This window comes from Hyperolius riggenbachi, chromosome 6 (assembly GCF_040937935.1).
Source record: "Hyperolius riggenbachi isolate aHypRig1 chromosome 6, aHypRig1.pri, whole genome shotgun sequence".
NCBI lineage: Eukaryota > Metazoa > Chordata > Amphibia > Anura > Hyperoliidae > Hyperolius > Hyperolius riggenbachi.
The window spans coordinates 221,513,281-221,531,288 of NC_090651.1; the positions used below are offsets into that span (position 1 = coordinate 221,513,281).

General features: G+C 40.2%; 1 protein-coding gene across 4 annotated transcripts in view; it reads left to right on the forward strand.

The window, feature by feature from the left end:
• The window catches only part of LOC137522654 (pancreatic secretory granule membrane major glycoprotein GP2-like), an 83,380-nt gene extending 66,034 nt beyond the window's left edge, over positions 1–17,346 (forward strand). For 3 of the 4 annotated variants that reach the window (XR_011022382.1, XR_011022384.1, XR_011022383.1), the window contains exons 7-11: positions 2,334–2,487; positions 4,112–4,184; positions 10,193–10,222; positions 14,714–16,289; positions 16,337–17,346. Coding sequence is in view for 1 of the 4 variants with exons in the window: in XM_068242726.1 (XP_068098827.1) it covers positions 2,334–2,487; positions 4,112–4,184; positions 10,193–10,222; positions 14,714–14,778 (322 nt within the window). In the remaining 3 variants the exon portion in view is untranslated. Of the gene's footprint in view, positions 1–2,333; positions 2,488–4,111; positions 4,185–10,192; positions 10,223–14,713 lie in introns of all 4 variants that reach the window. The other variant, XM_068242726.1, reaches the window with a different exon arrangement.
• The last annotated feature ends 662 nt before the right edge of the window (positions 17,347–18,008 follow it).

An 18,008-nucleotide genomic window follows, 5' to 3' on the forward strand; every position in this document is an offset into this window, starting at 1 on the left:
TTTTGTAGCCTAAGCCTGCTTTAAATTTCTCAATAACTTTATCCCTGACCTGTCTGGTGTTTTCTTTGGACTTCATGGTGTTGTTGCTCCCAAGATTCTCTTAGACAACCTCTGAGGCCGTCACAGAGCAGCTGTATTTGTACTGACTTTAGATTACACACAGGTGCACTGTATTTAGTCATTAGCACTCATCAGGCAACTGACTGCACTCAGACCAAAGGGGGCTGAATAATTACGCACACCCCACTTTGCAGTTATTGATTTGTAAAAAATGTTTGGAATCATGTATGATTTTCATTCCACTTCTCACGTGTACACCACTTTGTATTGGTCTTTCACGTGGAATTCCAATAAAATTGATTCATGTTTGTGGCAGTAATGTGACAAAATGTGGAAAACTTCAAGGGGGCTGAATACTTTTGCAAGCCACTGTATATATACATATATATGTATGTATATATATATACAGTATATATATATATATATATACAGGATCTTCTCAAAAAAATTAGCATATTGTGATAAAGTTCATTATTTTCTGTAATGTACTGATAAACATTAGACTTTCATATATTTTAGATTCAAATACACACAGCTGAAGTAGTTCAAGCCTTTTATTGTTTTAATATTGATGATTTTGGCATACAGCTCATGAAAACCCAAATTTCCTATCTCAAAAAATTAGCATATTTCATCCGACCAATAAAAGAAAAGTGTTTTTAAAACAAAAAAAGTCAACCTGCAAATAATTATGCTCAGTTATGCACTCAATACTTGGTCGGGAATCCTTTTGCAGAAATGACTGCTTCAATGCGGCGTGGCATGGAGGCAATCAGCCTGTGGCACTGCTCAGGTGTTATGGAGGCCCAGGATGCTTCGATAGCGGCCTTAAGCTCGTCCAGAGTGTTGGGTCTTGCGTCTCTCAACTTTCTCTTCACAATATCCCACAGATTTTCTATGGGGTTCAGGTCAGGAGAGTTGGCAGGCCAATTGAGCACAGTAATACCATGGTCAGTAAACCATTTACCAGTGGTTTTGGCACTGTGAGCAGGTGCCAGGTCATGCTGAAAAATGAAATCTTCATCTCCATAAAGCTTTTCAGCAGGTGGAAGCATGAACCCACTTTTGAACCAGAAACAGCGGCAGAAGCGCCTGACCTGGGCTACAGAGAAGCAGCATTGGACTGTTGCTCAGTGGTCCAAAGTACTTTTTTCGGATGAAAGCAACTTTTGCATGTCATTCGGAAATCAAGGTGCCAGAGTCTGGAGGAAGACTGGGGAGAGGGAAATGCCAAAATGCCTGAAGTCCAGTGTCAAGTACCCACAGTCAGTGATGGTCTGAGTTGCAATGTCAGCTGCTGGTGTTGGTCCACTGTGTTTTATCAAGGGCAGGGTCAATGCAGCTAGCTATCAGGAGGTTTTGGAGCACTTCATGCTTCCATCTGCTGAAAAGCTTTATAGAGATGAAGATTTCATTTTTCAGCACGGCCTGGCACCTGCTCACAGTGCCAAAACCACTGGTAAATGGTTTACTGACCATGGTATTACTGTGCTCAATTGGCCTGCCAACTCTCCTGACCTGAACCCCATAGAGAATCTGTGGGATATTGTGAAGAGAAAGTTGAGAGACGCAAGAACCAACACTCTGGATGAGCTTAAGGCCACTATCGAAGCATCCTGGGCCTCCATAACACCTGAGCAGTGCCACAGGCTGATTGCCACCATGCCACGCCGCATTGAAGCAGTCATTTCTGCAAAAGGATTTCCGACCAAGTATTGAGTGCATAACTGAACATAATTATTTGAAGGTTGACTTTTTTTGTTTTAAAAACACTTTTCTTTTATTGGTCGGATGAAATATGCTATTTTTTTTAGATAGGAAATTTGGGTTTTCATGAGCTGTATGCCAAAATCATCAATATTAAAACAATAAAAGGCTTGAACTACTTCAGTTGTGTGTATTTGCATCTAAAATATATGAAAGTCTAATGTTTATCAGTACATTACAGAAAATAATGAACTTTATCACAATATGCTAATTTTTTGAGAAGATCCTGTATATATATATATATGTATATATATATATATATATATATATATATATATATATATATATATATATATATATATATATATATATATATATATATATATACTAAATTAATGACAATTATACTATTTTTGCAATAGTGTGAAAGGAGTTAGAATTTGGGATTTTACTCCTGTGTCTCCATCTGGACCTTCTGGTCCATGAATCCTCCTGGAACCTTTAAGACTTTACTGTACTATGAACCTTGTGACCCGAACTGACCACTGATTGGTGTTTGTGTTCAGGTGCCCAGCTGGTGGCCTTACTTCAGACCTAATGACTGTGATCAGAAATAGAAATGGCAGTGAATCTTTGTTTGCAATGAAAGTCTTCCAGATTGCGGGGTTTTCCAGCATCCAGCTGACTGCTGAAGTTGTGCTCTGCACAAATGATTGCAAGGTAAGCATGGCCGGGCCGAGGCAGAGGCGAGAAAGGCTCCAGCCTCAGGGCGCAGTGCAGTAGGGGGCGCACAAGTTACTCAGCTACCATTTCCCTATTGTGTTTGAAGCAAAGAGAAATAAGAAAAGGGGATACATGGCAGTGACTGCAAGCCAGATAACTAGAGATTAAGGTGTTGGGGGCTCTGGGGCACCTCTTAGTCTAATAGCAATCAGTGTGTGACGGCTGGGGTGGGAGGGATGGAGGGGCGCACTTTGGTGTCTCAGCCTTGGGTGCTGGAGGACCTTGTCCCTGCTGTAAAGGTAAGGCCTATTGTACAATCAGAAGATGGTATCTGATATCTGTACCTGAATGAGTAGCATGTCACGGTATTGAATATTAATATTTAAATATCTGGGTATTATAATAATGGAAACTGTTTGCTCAGTTAATAAAAAAACATGCAGTGAAATGTCAGGTATCCTTTAACACTTCAGCCTACAGTGTTGTTCACCTTATGCATCTGAGCAACTTTCACCTACCATTCATTCGCCAATAACTTTATCACTACTTATCACACTGAAATGATCTATATCTTGTTTTTTCCACCCCCATTTAGGCTTTCTTTGGGTGGTACATTTTGCTAAGAATGATTTTATCCTAAATCCATTTTAACAGGAAGATTAAGAAAGAAATGGAAAAAATCTTTTCTTTCTAATTTTTTGGCCAATATAATTTGAAATTAATACATGCTACCGTAATTAAAACCCATGTGTTTTATTTGCCCATTTGTCCTGGTTATTACACGGTTTAAATTATGTCCCTATCACAATGTATGGCGCCGATATTTTTGGGGGAAATAAAGGTGCATTTTTTCAATTTGCATCCATCACTATTTACAAGCTTATAATTAAAAAAATGATAGTGGTATGCTCTCTTGACATGCATATCCAAAAAGTTCAGACCCTTAGGTAACTATTTATGTTGTATTTTTTTTTATTGTAATTTTTTATTTATTTATTTTTTTTATTAAAATTTTTATTTGGGTAATTTTTGGTGTGGGAGGTAAACAGTTAATTTTAAATGTAATATAATGTATTTATTAAAAAAATTTATGTAAGTGTATTTTTTCTATTTGGCCACAAGATGGCCACAGTCAAAAAGTCCTGGAAGCGAGATCATTCGCTTCCAGGACTTTTTGACTGTGGCCATCTTGTGGCCAAATAGTAAAACTACACCCACATACATTTTTTTTAATAAATACATTACTACAAGTAAGATGGGAAACTTTTTTTTTTATGCAGAAAGACAGCGGCCTCTTAAGAGGCCGTAGTTTTTTCTGCCGGGGACATATATCAATGAATGGGAACTATATTCCCATTCATTAATCTCGGGGGTAACAGCAGGCAGCGGGAGCGCGTGCAATCGCGCGCACGGCACCGCTGCAGCAGCACAGTCTATCTGGATGGATATATCCATCCAAATAGACTTAAGTGGTTAACATAAGACAGAGGCTGATTACAGTAACACTAGTCTGCACCAGTGCAACACCCATGCTCTGCCACAGGTCCAATGTTCGCAGGAATTGGACTTCATACATTTGTTTCATATATTTATTAATAAATATTCTGTGGTTTGATTATAGGACTGCAATTCTAGAAGCCTATCAACAGCCAATGAAGGCATATCTACTTCAGTCAGTGTCTATTTAGATGCAGGTAAGTAATCTTTCATGGTTAGATTTATAAGGTAAATTCTCAGTGATAAAGCAGTTCAGGTATTCTATTCAACCTTGCTACTCTACTTTGGCTTCTTATATTGTGTTTAACATGCGTTTGTGTTGGAATTATAGCCAAAATCTTCTTTTTTTTCAATTTGGGTAGTGTTCAGATGTCACTCCTAACACTGCTGTGAGCTGGACTTTGCTTCTTTCCTCAGCTGCTCCTAAAGTGCTCCTAGTGTACTTAAAATAAGACCCTGATCAATAATGTCAGGAAATTGTAATATTTATGTTACCTCTCCGATACATGCTAACTTCTGTGCTGGGGTGATGTCTGTTTGAATAACCAGTTTTGAAACAGTCCATATTACTTCTTTGTTGTAATCAACCTATTCCCAAGTTAATTTTATTTTTTAGCTGTTAAAGACTACATTTTAAAATCTAAACACTGGCAGTGATAAGTTAGTATTTTAGAAGAGAAGCAAAACCAGTAATACAAGTACACTGTATAACAGGCTCTTTTTAAATAATTTTAAGGATCCTTAAAGAGAACCCTCATGTATTTTACTACATTTATAAGTGGGAACATGACAGTAAACACTTACCCTGCTTTTAGTTTCATCCTTCTCTTCTCAGTCTGCCTGTTATCAGCTCTGATAAGAATCCCCGACTGAGCATTCAGTCTAGGTTTGACCTGGAATCATTATAGCTGAGTGAGTCTTTTGTGAAGTATTTTCAAGCCCACCCCCTCCTGGCTCAGTTTTCCTGCTTTGCATACTCAGAGCTCTGATGACTGGGAGGAGCTGCTCCTGCCGAGAAGGAAGCTCTGAAACAATAGACAAGTGTGGCTGCTGTAGTATTTCATCTGTGATCTGTGTGCAGTTGTCATCATCATTATCTGTGCAGTTTCATTCCTATGAGAGACACTTCCTACACGCAGCCACACAGCATACCAGAATAATAAAGTTGAATGCACACAGATCGCTGCAGCAGCAGCCCTGCTTGCCTATAGTTTCATAGAGACAGCACATCTCATAACCCGGAAGCAGAAAGAGTATGAGGCGGCGGCCATATTTGATTTTTCCTGGAGCAATAATGGATAAAAAAACACTCAAAAAGGCAGACCAGAGCGGTGAAATTATCAGGTAGAGTATTTATTCTTTACAAGCTATCAATTGATGTTTATTTTGTGCGAAACGTTCATCTCTGGTTCCCTTTCAGTAGGAATACACTAAAATGTTAAAGTTCCTTAAAATGAACAAATGTTTTGTTTTTAAAACACTGATAAGGTTCCTTAAACAAAGCTGTTCAGCTCAGTGCACAGTACTGAAGCTGAAGTTTAGGAGGGTTATTGTTAGGGGACAGAGAAGGTGGAGGTTAATGTTAAATGTTACAGTTAGAAGGCTACATTTACATATCAAGAAGGTATTATCTGCGGGAAGTGCCTGGAGGGATAAGGTGAAGGTTAATAATTGGGAAGGAATTTATATTGGAATAGGTTTGGTGTGGGTAATTGAACAAACTAAAAACAGTCCACCGTGCTCTCACTCTTCAATCTGTGTTTGGCCAACCTACAAAACAAACAGACTGCACATTGTGTAATTCCGCTAGGAATAAACAGCACACAACCTCCATGTGGTGTGAACCAAGTGTTGGCACTCGTGCACCCGTCACCCAAAAACAGAGAGGCTCACCGGATTTTAACCACCTTGCTTTTCAGGTGGATCTCACATTCAAATTATGTTTCACCAATGTATTTCAGTGAATCATATCAGATGTCTTGGTATAAAACTTTGTAATCTTCAATAAAACACAGTAAAAACGTAATTGCTCAAAGCTACTGTATCAATCAAATTGCTCACAACAGCACTTCTTGCGCCACTCCCGACAATTACAAGCTCCAGAAGATTCTTAAGCATATCACAGAAGTGTTCCTAGGGCCCTCTCCAGCTCTGCAGCGTCTCCCGGGCGGCATCCCGCACTCCGAGATCCCCACGCTGATCGGGCACTATTTCTGCGTTCTACCGCTCCTCCAAACGTGATTGCGTCAGGGGTACTGTCTCCCTGGTGTTGGTAATTGCCTGAGGACCACACGATGGTTTGTAATCTCTGGCTAATGAGTTAGTTTAGTCTCGAGTTGCAAATTACAAAATAATTTATCTCTGAAGGGCCACTCTAAATTAGGTGGTAAGAGGGTGACCCTAAGCCATTGTGCTTAAGTCAGTGGCCTTATGGTATATACAGTGGGATGCAAAAGTTTGGGCGACGTTGTTAATTGTCACGATTTTCCTGTGTAAATCGTTGGTTCTTATGATAAAAAATATTAGTTAAATATATCAGATAGGAGACACACAAAGTGATATTTGAAAAGTGAAATTAAGTTTATTGCATTTACAGAAAGTACGCAATAATTGTTTAAATAAAATTAGGCAGGTGCATAAATTTGGGCATTGTTGTCATTTTATTGATTTCAAAACCTTTAGAACTAATTATTGGAACTCAAATTGCCTTGGTAAGCTCAGTGACACCTAATCTACATACACAGGTGAATCCAATTATGAGAAAGAGTATTTAAGGGGGTCAATTGTAAGTTTCCCTCCTCTTTTAATTTTCTCTGAAGAGTAGCAACATGGGGGTCTCAAAACAACTCTCAAATTACCTGAAGACAAAGGTTGTTCACCATCACGGTTTAGGGGAAGGATAGAGAAAGCTGTCTTGGAGATTTCAACTGTCTGTTTCCACAGTTCGGAACATATTGAGGAAATGGAAGACCACAGGCTCAGTTCAAGTTAAGGCTCGAAGTGGCAGACCAAGAAAAACATTGTACAAACAGAAGCGACGAATGGTGAGAACAATCAGAGTCAACCCATGGACCAGCACCAAAGATCTACATCATCTTGCTGCAGATGGAGTCACTGTGCATTGTTCAATCATTCGGCACACTTTACGCAAGGAGATGCTGAATGCTGAGGAAGCCTTTTCTCCGCCCACAGCACAAACAGGGCCGATTGAGGTATGCTAAAGCACATTTGGACAAGCCACCTTAATTTTGGAATAAGGTGCTGTGGACTGATGAAACTAAAATTGAGTTATTTGGGCATAACAAGGGGCGTTATGCATGGAGGAAAAACAACACAGCATTTCAAGATAAACACCTGCTACCTACAGTAAAATATGGTGGTGGTGCCATCATGCTGTGTGGCCAGTGCAGGGACTGGGAATCTTGTCAAAGTTGAGGGACGCATGGATTCCACTCAGTATCAGCAGATTCTGGAGACCAATGTCCAGGAATCAGTGACAAAGCTGAAGCTGCACTGGGGCTGGATCTTTCAACAAGACAACAACCCTAAACACTGCTCAAAAAACACTAAGGCACTCATGCAGAGGAACAAGTACAACGTTCTGGAATGGCCATCTCAGTTCCCAGACCTGAATAAAATTGAAAATATGTGGTGTGAGTTAAAGAGAGCAGTCCATACTCGGAAGCCATTAAACCTGAATGAACTAGAGATGTTTTGTAAAGAAGAATGATTAAAAATACCTTCAACCAGAATCCAGACTCTCATTGGAACCTACAGGAAGCGTTTAGAGGCTGTAATTTCTGCAAAAGGAGGATCTACTAAATATTGATTTCATTTCTTTTTTGTGGTGTCCAAATGTATGCTCCTGCCTAATTTTGTTAAAACAATTATTGCACTCTTTTTGTAAATCCAATAAACTTCATTTAAATTCTCAAATATCACTGTGTGTGTCTCCTATATGATATATTTAACTGACATTTTTTTTATCATAACAATCAACGATTTATACAGGAAAATCGTGACAATTAACAACGTTGCCCAAACTTTCGCATTCCCACTGTATGAGGGAGAAACTGATCATCATGATCTCCATTATGATTTATACTATGAATAATTCAGAAAACCTTTTATTTTGGCAAAATATTCATTGAAATCATGTATTATGATACAAATTTTGATATTGGCAATTTCACATGTTCATCTCTAGCAATCATACTGTTATAATTTAAGTATTATATGTAGGCCTCAGTTATTTGAACTGAGTTAGTTGAAAGACTTGATTTGCACAGGGTCTCTTTAAGCATAATTTCTTGGAGAGAAATTATGAAGACTTTTACCAGAAGCAGATTGTCCTCGTCCGAAGGACAGGGACACTATCTGTTCAAATGTCAAGACTTTCAGACTGCAAAGGGGAAAACAGAGGCAGAGAACATTCCTGTATGTAAGGGAAATGGATTATAGAATATTAATTGAGTAGGTGGGTATGATGGCACCACGAGGGGTCTGAGCCAATAGTCGGGTTTGGGGGATGGATCAGATGATGTCACATTTAACTCTTTCTGGTTCATATAAAACCCACAGCCGGAGTATGGAGTGGAACTTTCTGTCTTGCTACCTGTCCCTGCTGGCTTAAACCTTTATATAATCTATTTCTGTTTTGATATCTTGTATGCTATATCTTGTATGCTGTATATACTTAGTTTATACATAACTTAGTATAGAAAGAAGATAACTGATTACCATTCAGAAGGAATGTTAGTCAAGAGCTTGTAACGCAAAGGGACTTCAAGAACACTTGCTTTGCTAAGATGTAACGACATGTAGAGATGAGTATCTGTATCTGTTTACTGAGAACGTTCTATCTCCTATAATGCTTGCTGTGTTGAGAGTCAAGTTATCTCACAGTCTGTGAGGTGCAACTCAAAGAAGTTGCTGGTGCTGAAGCAAAAAGGTGATTTATAACACATACTTTCATCTATACAGTCTAGCAGCATACAGAGAATGCAAACTAGGGACAGGAATTTGAAGTTTGTTGAATAGAAGAAACTTGGATGTCAACAGAACTGTTAGCAGGTAGAAAGCCAGAGAAATGTTGCAGAGGTTTTGACCTTTCCTTATTTTATCCAGATCAAAAAAGAAAAAGATTTCTAGCTAGAAATTTACTTTAAAAATAGCAAACAATGCATTTTACCCTTCTATGAAACCTACAAACAAACAGTTACAAATATAATAACGAGTACAACGTGTTCAGATCAATCTAGCAGCATTTTCTTTTTCTTTTTGGTGGGTGGAGGGGTGAGCTGGATCCGCTTCAATTACTTGTTAGTTTAGAGTATCAAATAAAGTAGCAGTGTTATTGGTTTTACAGGTGAAACGCAAAAAATATATAATATCGTGCAAAAGTACAATTCAATTCAGTAATTCAACTTAAAAGGTGAAGTAAATATATAAAATAGATGCATTACATGCAAAGCAAGATATTGCAAGCCTTTATTTGTTATAATTTTGATGATTATGGCTTACAGCTTATGAAAACCCCAAAATCTAAATCTCAGACCATTACAATATTGTGGAAATGTTTAATATTTTAGGCTCTAAGGGATTGATTCATTAAGCAACACTGCTGTAGTGTAGATACTTCACTTGCGCGACCGCTACTACATCAGTTAACGTAGTAATGGCCGCGCTAGTGAAATATCCCGGTCATGCTACTTCACGCTGTGCGGCAGATGAAATAAGCATGCGTAACTTAGAAAGGAGCGTGTGTAACTTAGGAACACCCACTACACAGCACGACCGCATGTAACGTGCGTAGCTTGCGCTCGCTGATTTTTGACTCGCGCTGCAACAGCAGTGCCATTTATGAATTAAGCCCAAAGTGTCAGACTCTAATCAGCTAGTTAATCCAAAACACCTGCAAAGGGTTCGTATTTCATTTATAGGTTTCAACTTTTAAAGTTGTATTACTGAAATAAATGGACTTTTGCACGATATTCTAGTTTTGCAAGTACTTTATAAATAACAATTTGAACTTTAACTTTATTTAATTGTGAGATGTCAAGTGAGTTTATTAGTTAGAGCTCAAAAAAATGTATGTAAAGCTGTTATATTTTCTGTGTACAAACTCAAAAAATAAAAGGTTGATCATTCCAAAAGAATGCTACTTTAGTAGTCAAAATTAACAAATGCTTGTTTTGGTCCACAGCTGAACGCTATGACGACAGCTCTGCTAATGGTAAGTAGGAACCTTTTATAGTGCTATAAAGTCTTATTAGGGAAATTTTCTTTGATTTCAGGTAAATGTAACCCTTTTTGCATCATCAGATATAAGACAATTTTCCCAGTTTTTTTTTTAGAAAGTCTAGATTTATGGTTGAAGAAAATAATTTGCTTTAGTAGGAATTCATCTCAATCACTAGACTCCATATATCACCTTTTTTGTTTTTTTACTATTTTATTTATTTTTTATTTATTTACAAAAGAACATTTAGTGGACCAGGCCTATACATGTAGGGGTCCTTTGGACCTATTGTACTGCAATCTGTCACTGCAATGTTCTCGCCCTTGCGAGTTGCAACATAAATATTTTAGTACTTCACTAGACTTTTTTCTTCTTGTTTTTTGCTTAAAGGAATACTGTAGAGGGGTTGGGGGAAAGTATACTGGGCGCAGGCCCAGTATGGTCTGCGCCCGCACAGTACGCTCCTGGTGACATCAGCGGGAGGGAGGACACGGCAACGCAGGTGCAGTGGTTTTCAGACTTTAAAGTCTGAAATTCCAGAAGTGAACCGGAGGTGGGGCCGGAGCATCGGAGACTGGCTGTGCGGGCACAGGATGCCTGCGGGGGACCATTAGAAGCCCCAGGTAAGTTCAACTCATTTTCCCCCGACCCCCCCTACAGTATTCCTTTAATATTATTAAACATATATTTCTATTTCAAATTTTAGTTAACTATACATTTTCAAACATGGGCCCATTTGCAATTTACTTTTTCTCCTGGGTTTTCGCCTAGGAGATTTTTCATCATCAATTCAAAATAACTCTTTAGCACTTTGCACTAGAAAAAGTCCAAACATTGAGTGAAAAAGTATTGCCAAAATTATTTTGAGTATTTGTTTGCTTGCTGGTAGTTTAAGTTGTGACTATATCACCTAGGAGAAAACCTAGGAAAAAACTAGGAGTGACATGCGTATGGATTCTGTTCTCTTTCTGGAATACGGATAGGCTGCATACTTCCCTTCTTGCTGCAGGATTAACTAGTAGTTGATATGCTTCCTATGCACTGGTAATGTTTAAACCCTTCCCGACCGCCTAACGCCTATAGCCGTTGGGAAGGTGGCTCCCCCAAGGCCACCTAACACTGATTGCTGTCAAGTCCTAGGGGCGGAGATTAGCAGGGATCGTGTGCGCGGATGCACGCACTTTCCCGCTCAGTTGCGGAGCGGAGTTCCATAAACAGCTGCTGGCAGACCGAAAAAAAACCCCACCAAACTCACTTGTACAGCTTTGCAAGCTAGTGCAGCACTGTCACTGAGCTGTCCCCAGGAGAGGTTCACAAGCTGATCCTTTTCATAGGCTAATGCCTATGAGAGTCAATCTATGTGATAGGCTCTCGGGGGGAGGAAAAAAGATTTTAAAAAATGACTTTTTATTTTAAAAAAACAATAATTTTACTAAACAAACAAACAAAGCAGCAGCAATCAGATACCACCAACAGAAAGCTCTGTTGATGGCAAGAAACGGGAGCCAGATTTATTTGTGTGCTAAATGGTATGGCCCTGCAGCAATCTGTTAAAGCTGCAGTGGCCTGAATTGTAAAAAATGGCCTGGTCACTGGGGGGTATAAGCGGTCCTCAAGAGGTTAACATCACGTGTGGAGCATAAGAACTGCAAGAAATGCAGTTTTGTCACTATTGTGGAATATACTGAGACACAGACCTGGGATAAAGGAAGATAAAGGTTAATTGAAAAGGCAAAGGTAAATTAACCCTCCTGGCGGTTTGCAAAAAAATCGCCAGGGGGCAGCAAATCTTTTTTTTTAAATTTTTTTTTTTTTTTTTCATGTAGCGAGACAAAGTCTCGCTACATGATAGCCGCTGCTCAGCGGCATCCCCCAAGCCCCTCCGATCGCCGCCGGCGATCGGAGATCCGGAGATCCCGTTCAAAGAACGGGATCTCCTGGAGGGCTTCCCCCGTCGCCATGGCGACGGGCGGGATGACGTCACCGACGTCATCGACGTCGTGACGTCAGAGGGGACTCCGATCTGCCCCATAGCGCTGCCTGGCACTGATTGGCCAGGCAGCGCACGGGGTCTGGGGGGGGGGGGCGGCCGCGGCGAGAGGAATTGCGGCGGATCGGCGGGTAGCGGCGGCGATCGGGCACTGCACGCAGCTAGCAAAGTGCTAGCTGCGTGCAGCAAAAAAAAAATTATGCAAATCGGCCCAGCGGGGCCTGAGCGGTGCCTTCCGGCGGCATAGCCCGAACTCAGTTCGGGCTTACCGCCAGGAAGGTTAAGCAAGTGCATTAAAAATGTACATTAACTTTATGCACAGGAAACAATGCAAATAGAATCAGGCAATCAAAAATAAGGAAATATGCAACTGCAAATGGAGATCATACACTGGACTAGTAGTAGCACTCAGGGATATACAGTATATATATATATATATATATATATATATATATATATATATATATATATATATATATATATATATATATATATATATATATGTATATATTAAGCACTCCTTGCATATAGTGGATATGAAGGGCAGGCTTAAGTATATAATCCTAGTGTGCACACTTAGACCTGGACCCTGGCTAATATATACACATGAACTATTTATAATATATACACGCATGGCAACTAAACCAGATATCAACAGGCAACGAGTAGTCATACAAGCATGGTCAAAAACAGAGAGACAAACGGTAATATAATCTCTTAGGTAAAGTATTTGTCAAGGAATAGCAAAGGTCATACACGGCAGGTAACAAGGCTGCAGGGTTCAGGAACAAGGCAAGGAGGGCTAAATCACAGTTATCACGAACAGGTAATAGGCTTGATATACTAGCAGTGAACTGGTCTGCTGGAGCTGATTATATAGCGTGCTGGGAGGTCAGATGACAATGTCCAGGTGATCTCAGACCTTCCCTCATTAGCAGTCTGCAACAGAATTGCTCCTGAAGGAAGGATAGAGCACTGCTGGTGGACAAAGAACGGTTCAGGCTGCATAATCCCCGTAGAGAGCAAGGACATCTGCTGGTGAGACAGAGGAAGTTCGTACAAATAGTTCATGATGCTACCAGCAGATGCGGATTGTGACAGTAGTGTTGGTGTTTTAATTCAGCATAACAAATTTGAAACACCTGAATATTGACCGAACAGCACACTTCAGTACCATTTCAGTACCGAACAAGTGGACAGGGTCAGGAAAAATTCACTACTTGTGCTTCACGGTACATTTCGCGTGACATTGATACTTCCTCCTTCCACATTTGTAAGGAGGAAGCATCAGAGTTACATATAATGAGCCATGAATTCGACCATCATCAACACTAATAACCGGAAGCACAGAGAAGGATCTTGTTACTCATTTTCACATCTGGACTACTCCAGCACCTGCCAGCATTTTCACCGGACTGAATAAGCAGTTTAGTCTAAGCAGTGCTAAGCTACTCAGTTGTCTTTAAAGCAAACCTGCAACTTTCTTAAATACAAAAGTTAGAATCTTACCTAAGTAGGAAGAAGCGTCTGGATGATCCAGAGGCTTCTCCGATCCTTCTTGCCACTGCAAGTCGGTACCCTCGTCTTCTCTTTCTTCGCTGTGCTCCCATCCATGCACAAGTACAATTTTAACCCACACCTACACAGTAGCATGGACCTGCTCATGCACGGATGAAAAAGCCATGCACAAGGAGCTCCTTGTTATCATGTAGGCGCAGGCTGTCATTGTGCCTGTGCAATGTGCCCGAGTCGTACAGAGAAAGGAGAACAGCCATGGCAATATATTCGACAAATCCTTGTGCTGGAATGGTAAACTCGAGGGGGTTGCAGGAAGCCCCTGGATTATCTAGAGGCTTCCCACTACTAATGTAGTACCTAACTTTTTCTCAAAATTTGCCTTTGGGTACACTTCACTGATAAGTTTATTGTCTTTATATTTTCTTTATCTTCAGCTTATCTCTGGCAATCAGTCAAATAGCACAATCACAAGTTGGCTAGTGCGAGTTTGAGGAATGTTAAAACTCAGTTATTACATTTTAAAGAACAAAATAAATAAATAAAAAGGTATCAATTTCAGACATTATTCCTATTTAATGCTCAATCTAATGTCCCTTCATGCAGTCCTTTTAATGCGATCTGGATAGCAAGCCTACTGAAATACGCAATGTTTCCCAGCTCGAATCGAATGCGGGGAAACGCTGCAGATTACGCAGTAGCGGAAACGGAGCCCTAAAAGGAAGAAAGAGGGCACGCTGATTTTTTAAACTAATCTCACAAAAAGGTTAAAAATGTTTAAAGAAATGTGGCAAAGTTCCTCTACGCTTCCCTTAAAATTTGCCTGCAGACATCAGGAGACAAAAACAGAAGCCAAAGGAAACAGAGAATGCAAAATGGATTTGGTGTTGATCTCAATGTGAATTGAGCCTAAAGGTTCACCACCGCTGATAAAAGGTTAACAGTCCATTGTTGCTAACATTGTGTATATATTTTTATAGGACTCTCTCTGCCCTGGACACTGAGTACACTGATCTTTTCATGGGTCCTTATGAAGCTGGTATAACTTCTACCAAACTGCAATCCTCAGCTAATGTCTATCCTGGTCACCATGAAGCATCATGAGAAGTCTTCCTAGGACTTTCCAAGCAGACTTATGATCAGAACCTACATGTACCTTGGTTGCTCTTTTACATCATTAAATGACCAATACAGGAAAAAAATAAAGCAATACAAATCTGACAGAATCAACAGGTTTTATATTAGTCCATCTCTTCGGTGGAGGGGAAGTGGGGAGATTCCCAGGGTGATTTTCTTTGTTTTCAAAAGCATTTACTGAATGGCAGTTGTGAAGTCTAACTGCCAAAATAGTAAGATGCTAGTCAGCCTCCCTACTCACTTGCACACAATTTTGGCAGTTAGACTTAGCAAGTGCCATTCAGAAAATGCTTTGGAAAACAAAGAAAACCATGAGAAACCATCATAAGGAGATGGACAGGTTGAAAACCTGTTGGTTCTGTCGGATTTTAACTGTTAAGTTCTTCACTATAGTGGCCTTTTAAGCTTCACCTTCCGTATTGGCTTTCTTCATTCATAGCTCCTACTCTCCTTCATAGTGCTGTTTTGTCCACTTTCACACTCCAACACTAATATACTCCCCTCTCCCCTTCACACACTACTCTTTTGTTTCACAACACCAGGTTTCCTTATCCACTAACACTACAATGTTATGCACCTCTCCTTCATAGACTTGGCTCCCCTCCTTTATAGTCTGTGCTTTCCTCCTCTACAGCTCCCACCCATCAAAACCTTTCCTTTCCTTTCTCATTGCATGGCTCAGCTCTTTTATAGTCCCACCTCTACTCCTTTACTTATGTACTCTCTTTCCCCACAGTGCTGGTTCTAAACCAACTGGCTCCACTCCACCCTTCAGCTCAAGCTCTCTTTTAGTACTGGAAACATTTTGATGAGGAGCTGTAGTACATAGATGGAGATAGGGTACTTTACCATATTATTGCTTTCCTGAAACTACCATCCCAAGTGAATATCCATTACACTAATGATTCTTATAACTATGTTCATTGTCCCTGTCCTTAGTTTCAACACACGTTAGATGTATTTTACAGTAAATCATTTTTTCTACTGATAAAGTATCTTCCTTGTTGTCCTTGTTTAAAATGAGTGCTGTCCAATTACAAGGGCACAGAAGGAGGGACTTTTCTTGATCTAGAAGATACTAGAAGGCTGGATGACACCCCCCTTTTCCATTCAAGCTTTTAGTGTCTTCCAAGTGTGTCCCATGCTTCTAGCCTCTTACTCCCCCACCCCATGTTGTCCACTGAAAGGCACTACAGTGACAGGAACTAGAGACTACAGCACTGACAGAGATACTATACTGGCAGGGCCATAGATGCAACTGATAAGGACAGTGGCTGTGATAGGAACACATGCATACTACAAAAATGCAGCACTCTCCCTGCAAGTGCCCCCACTCTAAAAAAAAAAAAGAAAAAAAAAAGAAAAAGAAAAAGGAAAGCAAAACAATTTTGCATTAATATACCCACATGCACAAGAGGTGCACTGCCCCCATAATACAGCCTTAATATAATGAATTGCTAAAACAGGCACTGCCCCCATAATACAGCCTTAATATAATTAATTGCTAAAAACAGGCACTGCCAGCATAATTCTCCACCTCCTTGTTTAAACACATTTTTCTTGATCTAGGTACTGAATGCCCCCCCCCCCCCCCCCCAATTCCCTAGCCACACAGAAGAACCCCAGTGAGGACTAAAAACCCCAGTAACACGGTACATGCCCAGTGATACAACAGACCCTGTTACATTTCATCCCCCTGTGACACAGCTGAACCCCAGAGACACCACAGAAACACAATGACATGTATGAAGTCCACTGGTGCAGAAAACCCAGTCATAGATCAAAACACACATTGACTCAGTAAACCCTTAGAGACACAATAGGTGAAATCTCAGTGACAGACTCTTGGCTATAGACCAGACTTTAGTGACACAGCAAACTGTCACTTACAGTACACATTCCAGACAGTTAATGGCTGTCCAGTGACTCACACACAAAACTGCTCCTGACCTCCTGGACATGCACCACTGAAGTCACAGTTGATAGTGGCTGCACAATTTTTTCTCCTATAAGCCACTCTCTCTCCACCACCATTGTGGGATGTCTGCATGAGAAGGCCACAAATGAATTAGCAAAGAAGTGCACCTTGCCTGGAGCACCCGTGCAGCCAACACAACCACAGTAACTCAGGGAGAGGTAGAGGGAGCAAAGAAAGTTGCACCACTTGGCCAATCAGCATTCTGTGTTGTGTGTTTGTGGCCAGTGATGCAAATGAAAGGACTGAGTCGTGGAGTGCAGTTAGTGGCTTGTCACCCTGCAGGTCAGGTGACATGTGTGCATGAGCTGGACAGCTCTATTTAACAGTATTATCCTAAAAATTCTTATGTTATATATTTGACTTTTGAGATCTATTCATTGTTTATGTAATCTATTTATTTTACATTAGATAAAGGAAATGAATTGGGTGACATAGCAAACATTGTAAATAAGTACAGAACATCCTGTATACTCCATGTATAATAAACTTTTCATGAAACATGACCGCTTTATTCCTTTGTCCACACACAATAATTGGAGGTCAAATCAGAATGTCAAAATTAAAACATCCTAGCTAGCAGCATTCAGTTGCTCCTTACTGCATGTAGGAAGAAAGGTTCCTCCCCAGCACATCCTCCCCCTGCAGCACTACAGCGCTGGCACCAAAGAGTTAATCTTTAAATAGCAGAACATATCAAAACATAATGGTAATTTGGCCTAATCATAACAAACTGGCCTGAAACAATGGCAAGGTTAACATATTAGACAAAACAGAACAAGCGCTTCGCACCAATACTCCTTAGGCCAACCAGAGAGCTGCCAGAAGTTACTTCATCCAAAAGGTGACAAAACAGTATCCAATAATCCCAGTACACAGACAAGTGGCCGACACTAAACGTGATAATGATAATGTGTTGTTAGGTCTTCAGGTCTCAATAAAACCTTTATTAAAGCATCAAAACATAAAATATTCCAGGGACAAATGCACTCACATTGTGGGTCCCTGCATACAGGGCCCCAATGCATCAAATCACCTTAAAACGGATTGCATGTAAAGGCAACTTACACACTTCTCCAGATCCCTTGACCGATTTCGGCCTTGCACCATCGTCAAGGGTGACTGAAGGATAGCATATTATGAGTGGGCTAAACACACAACCA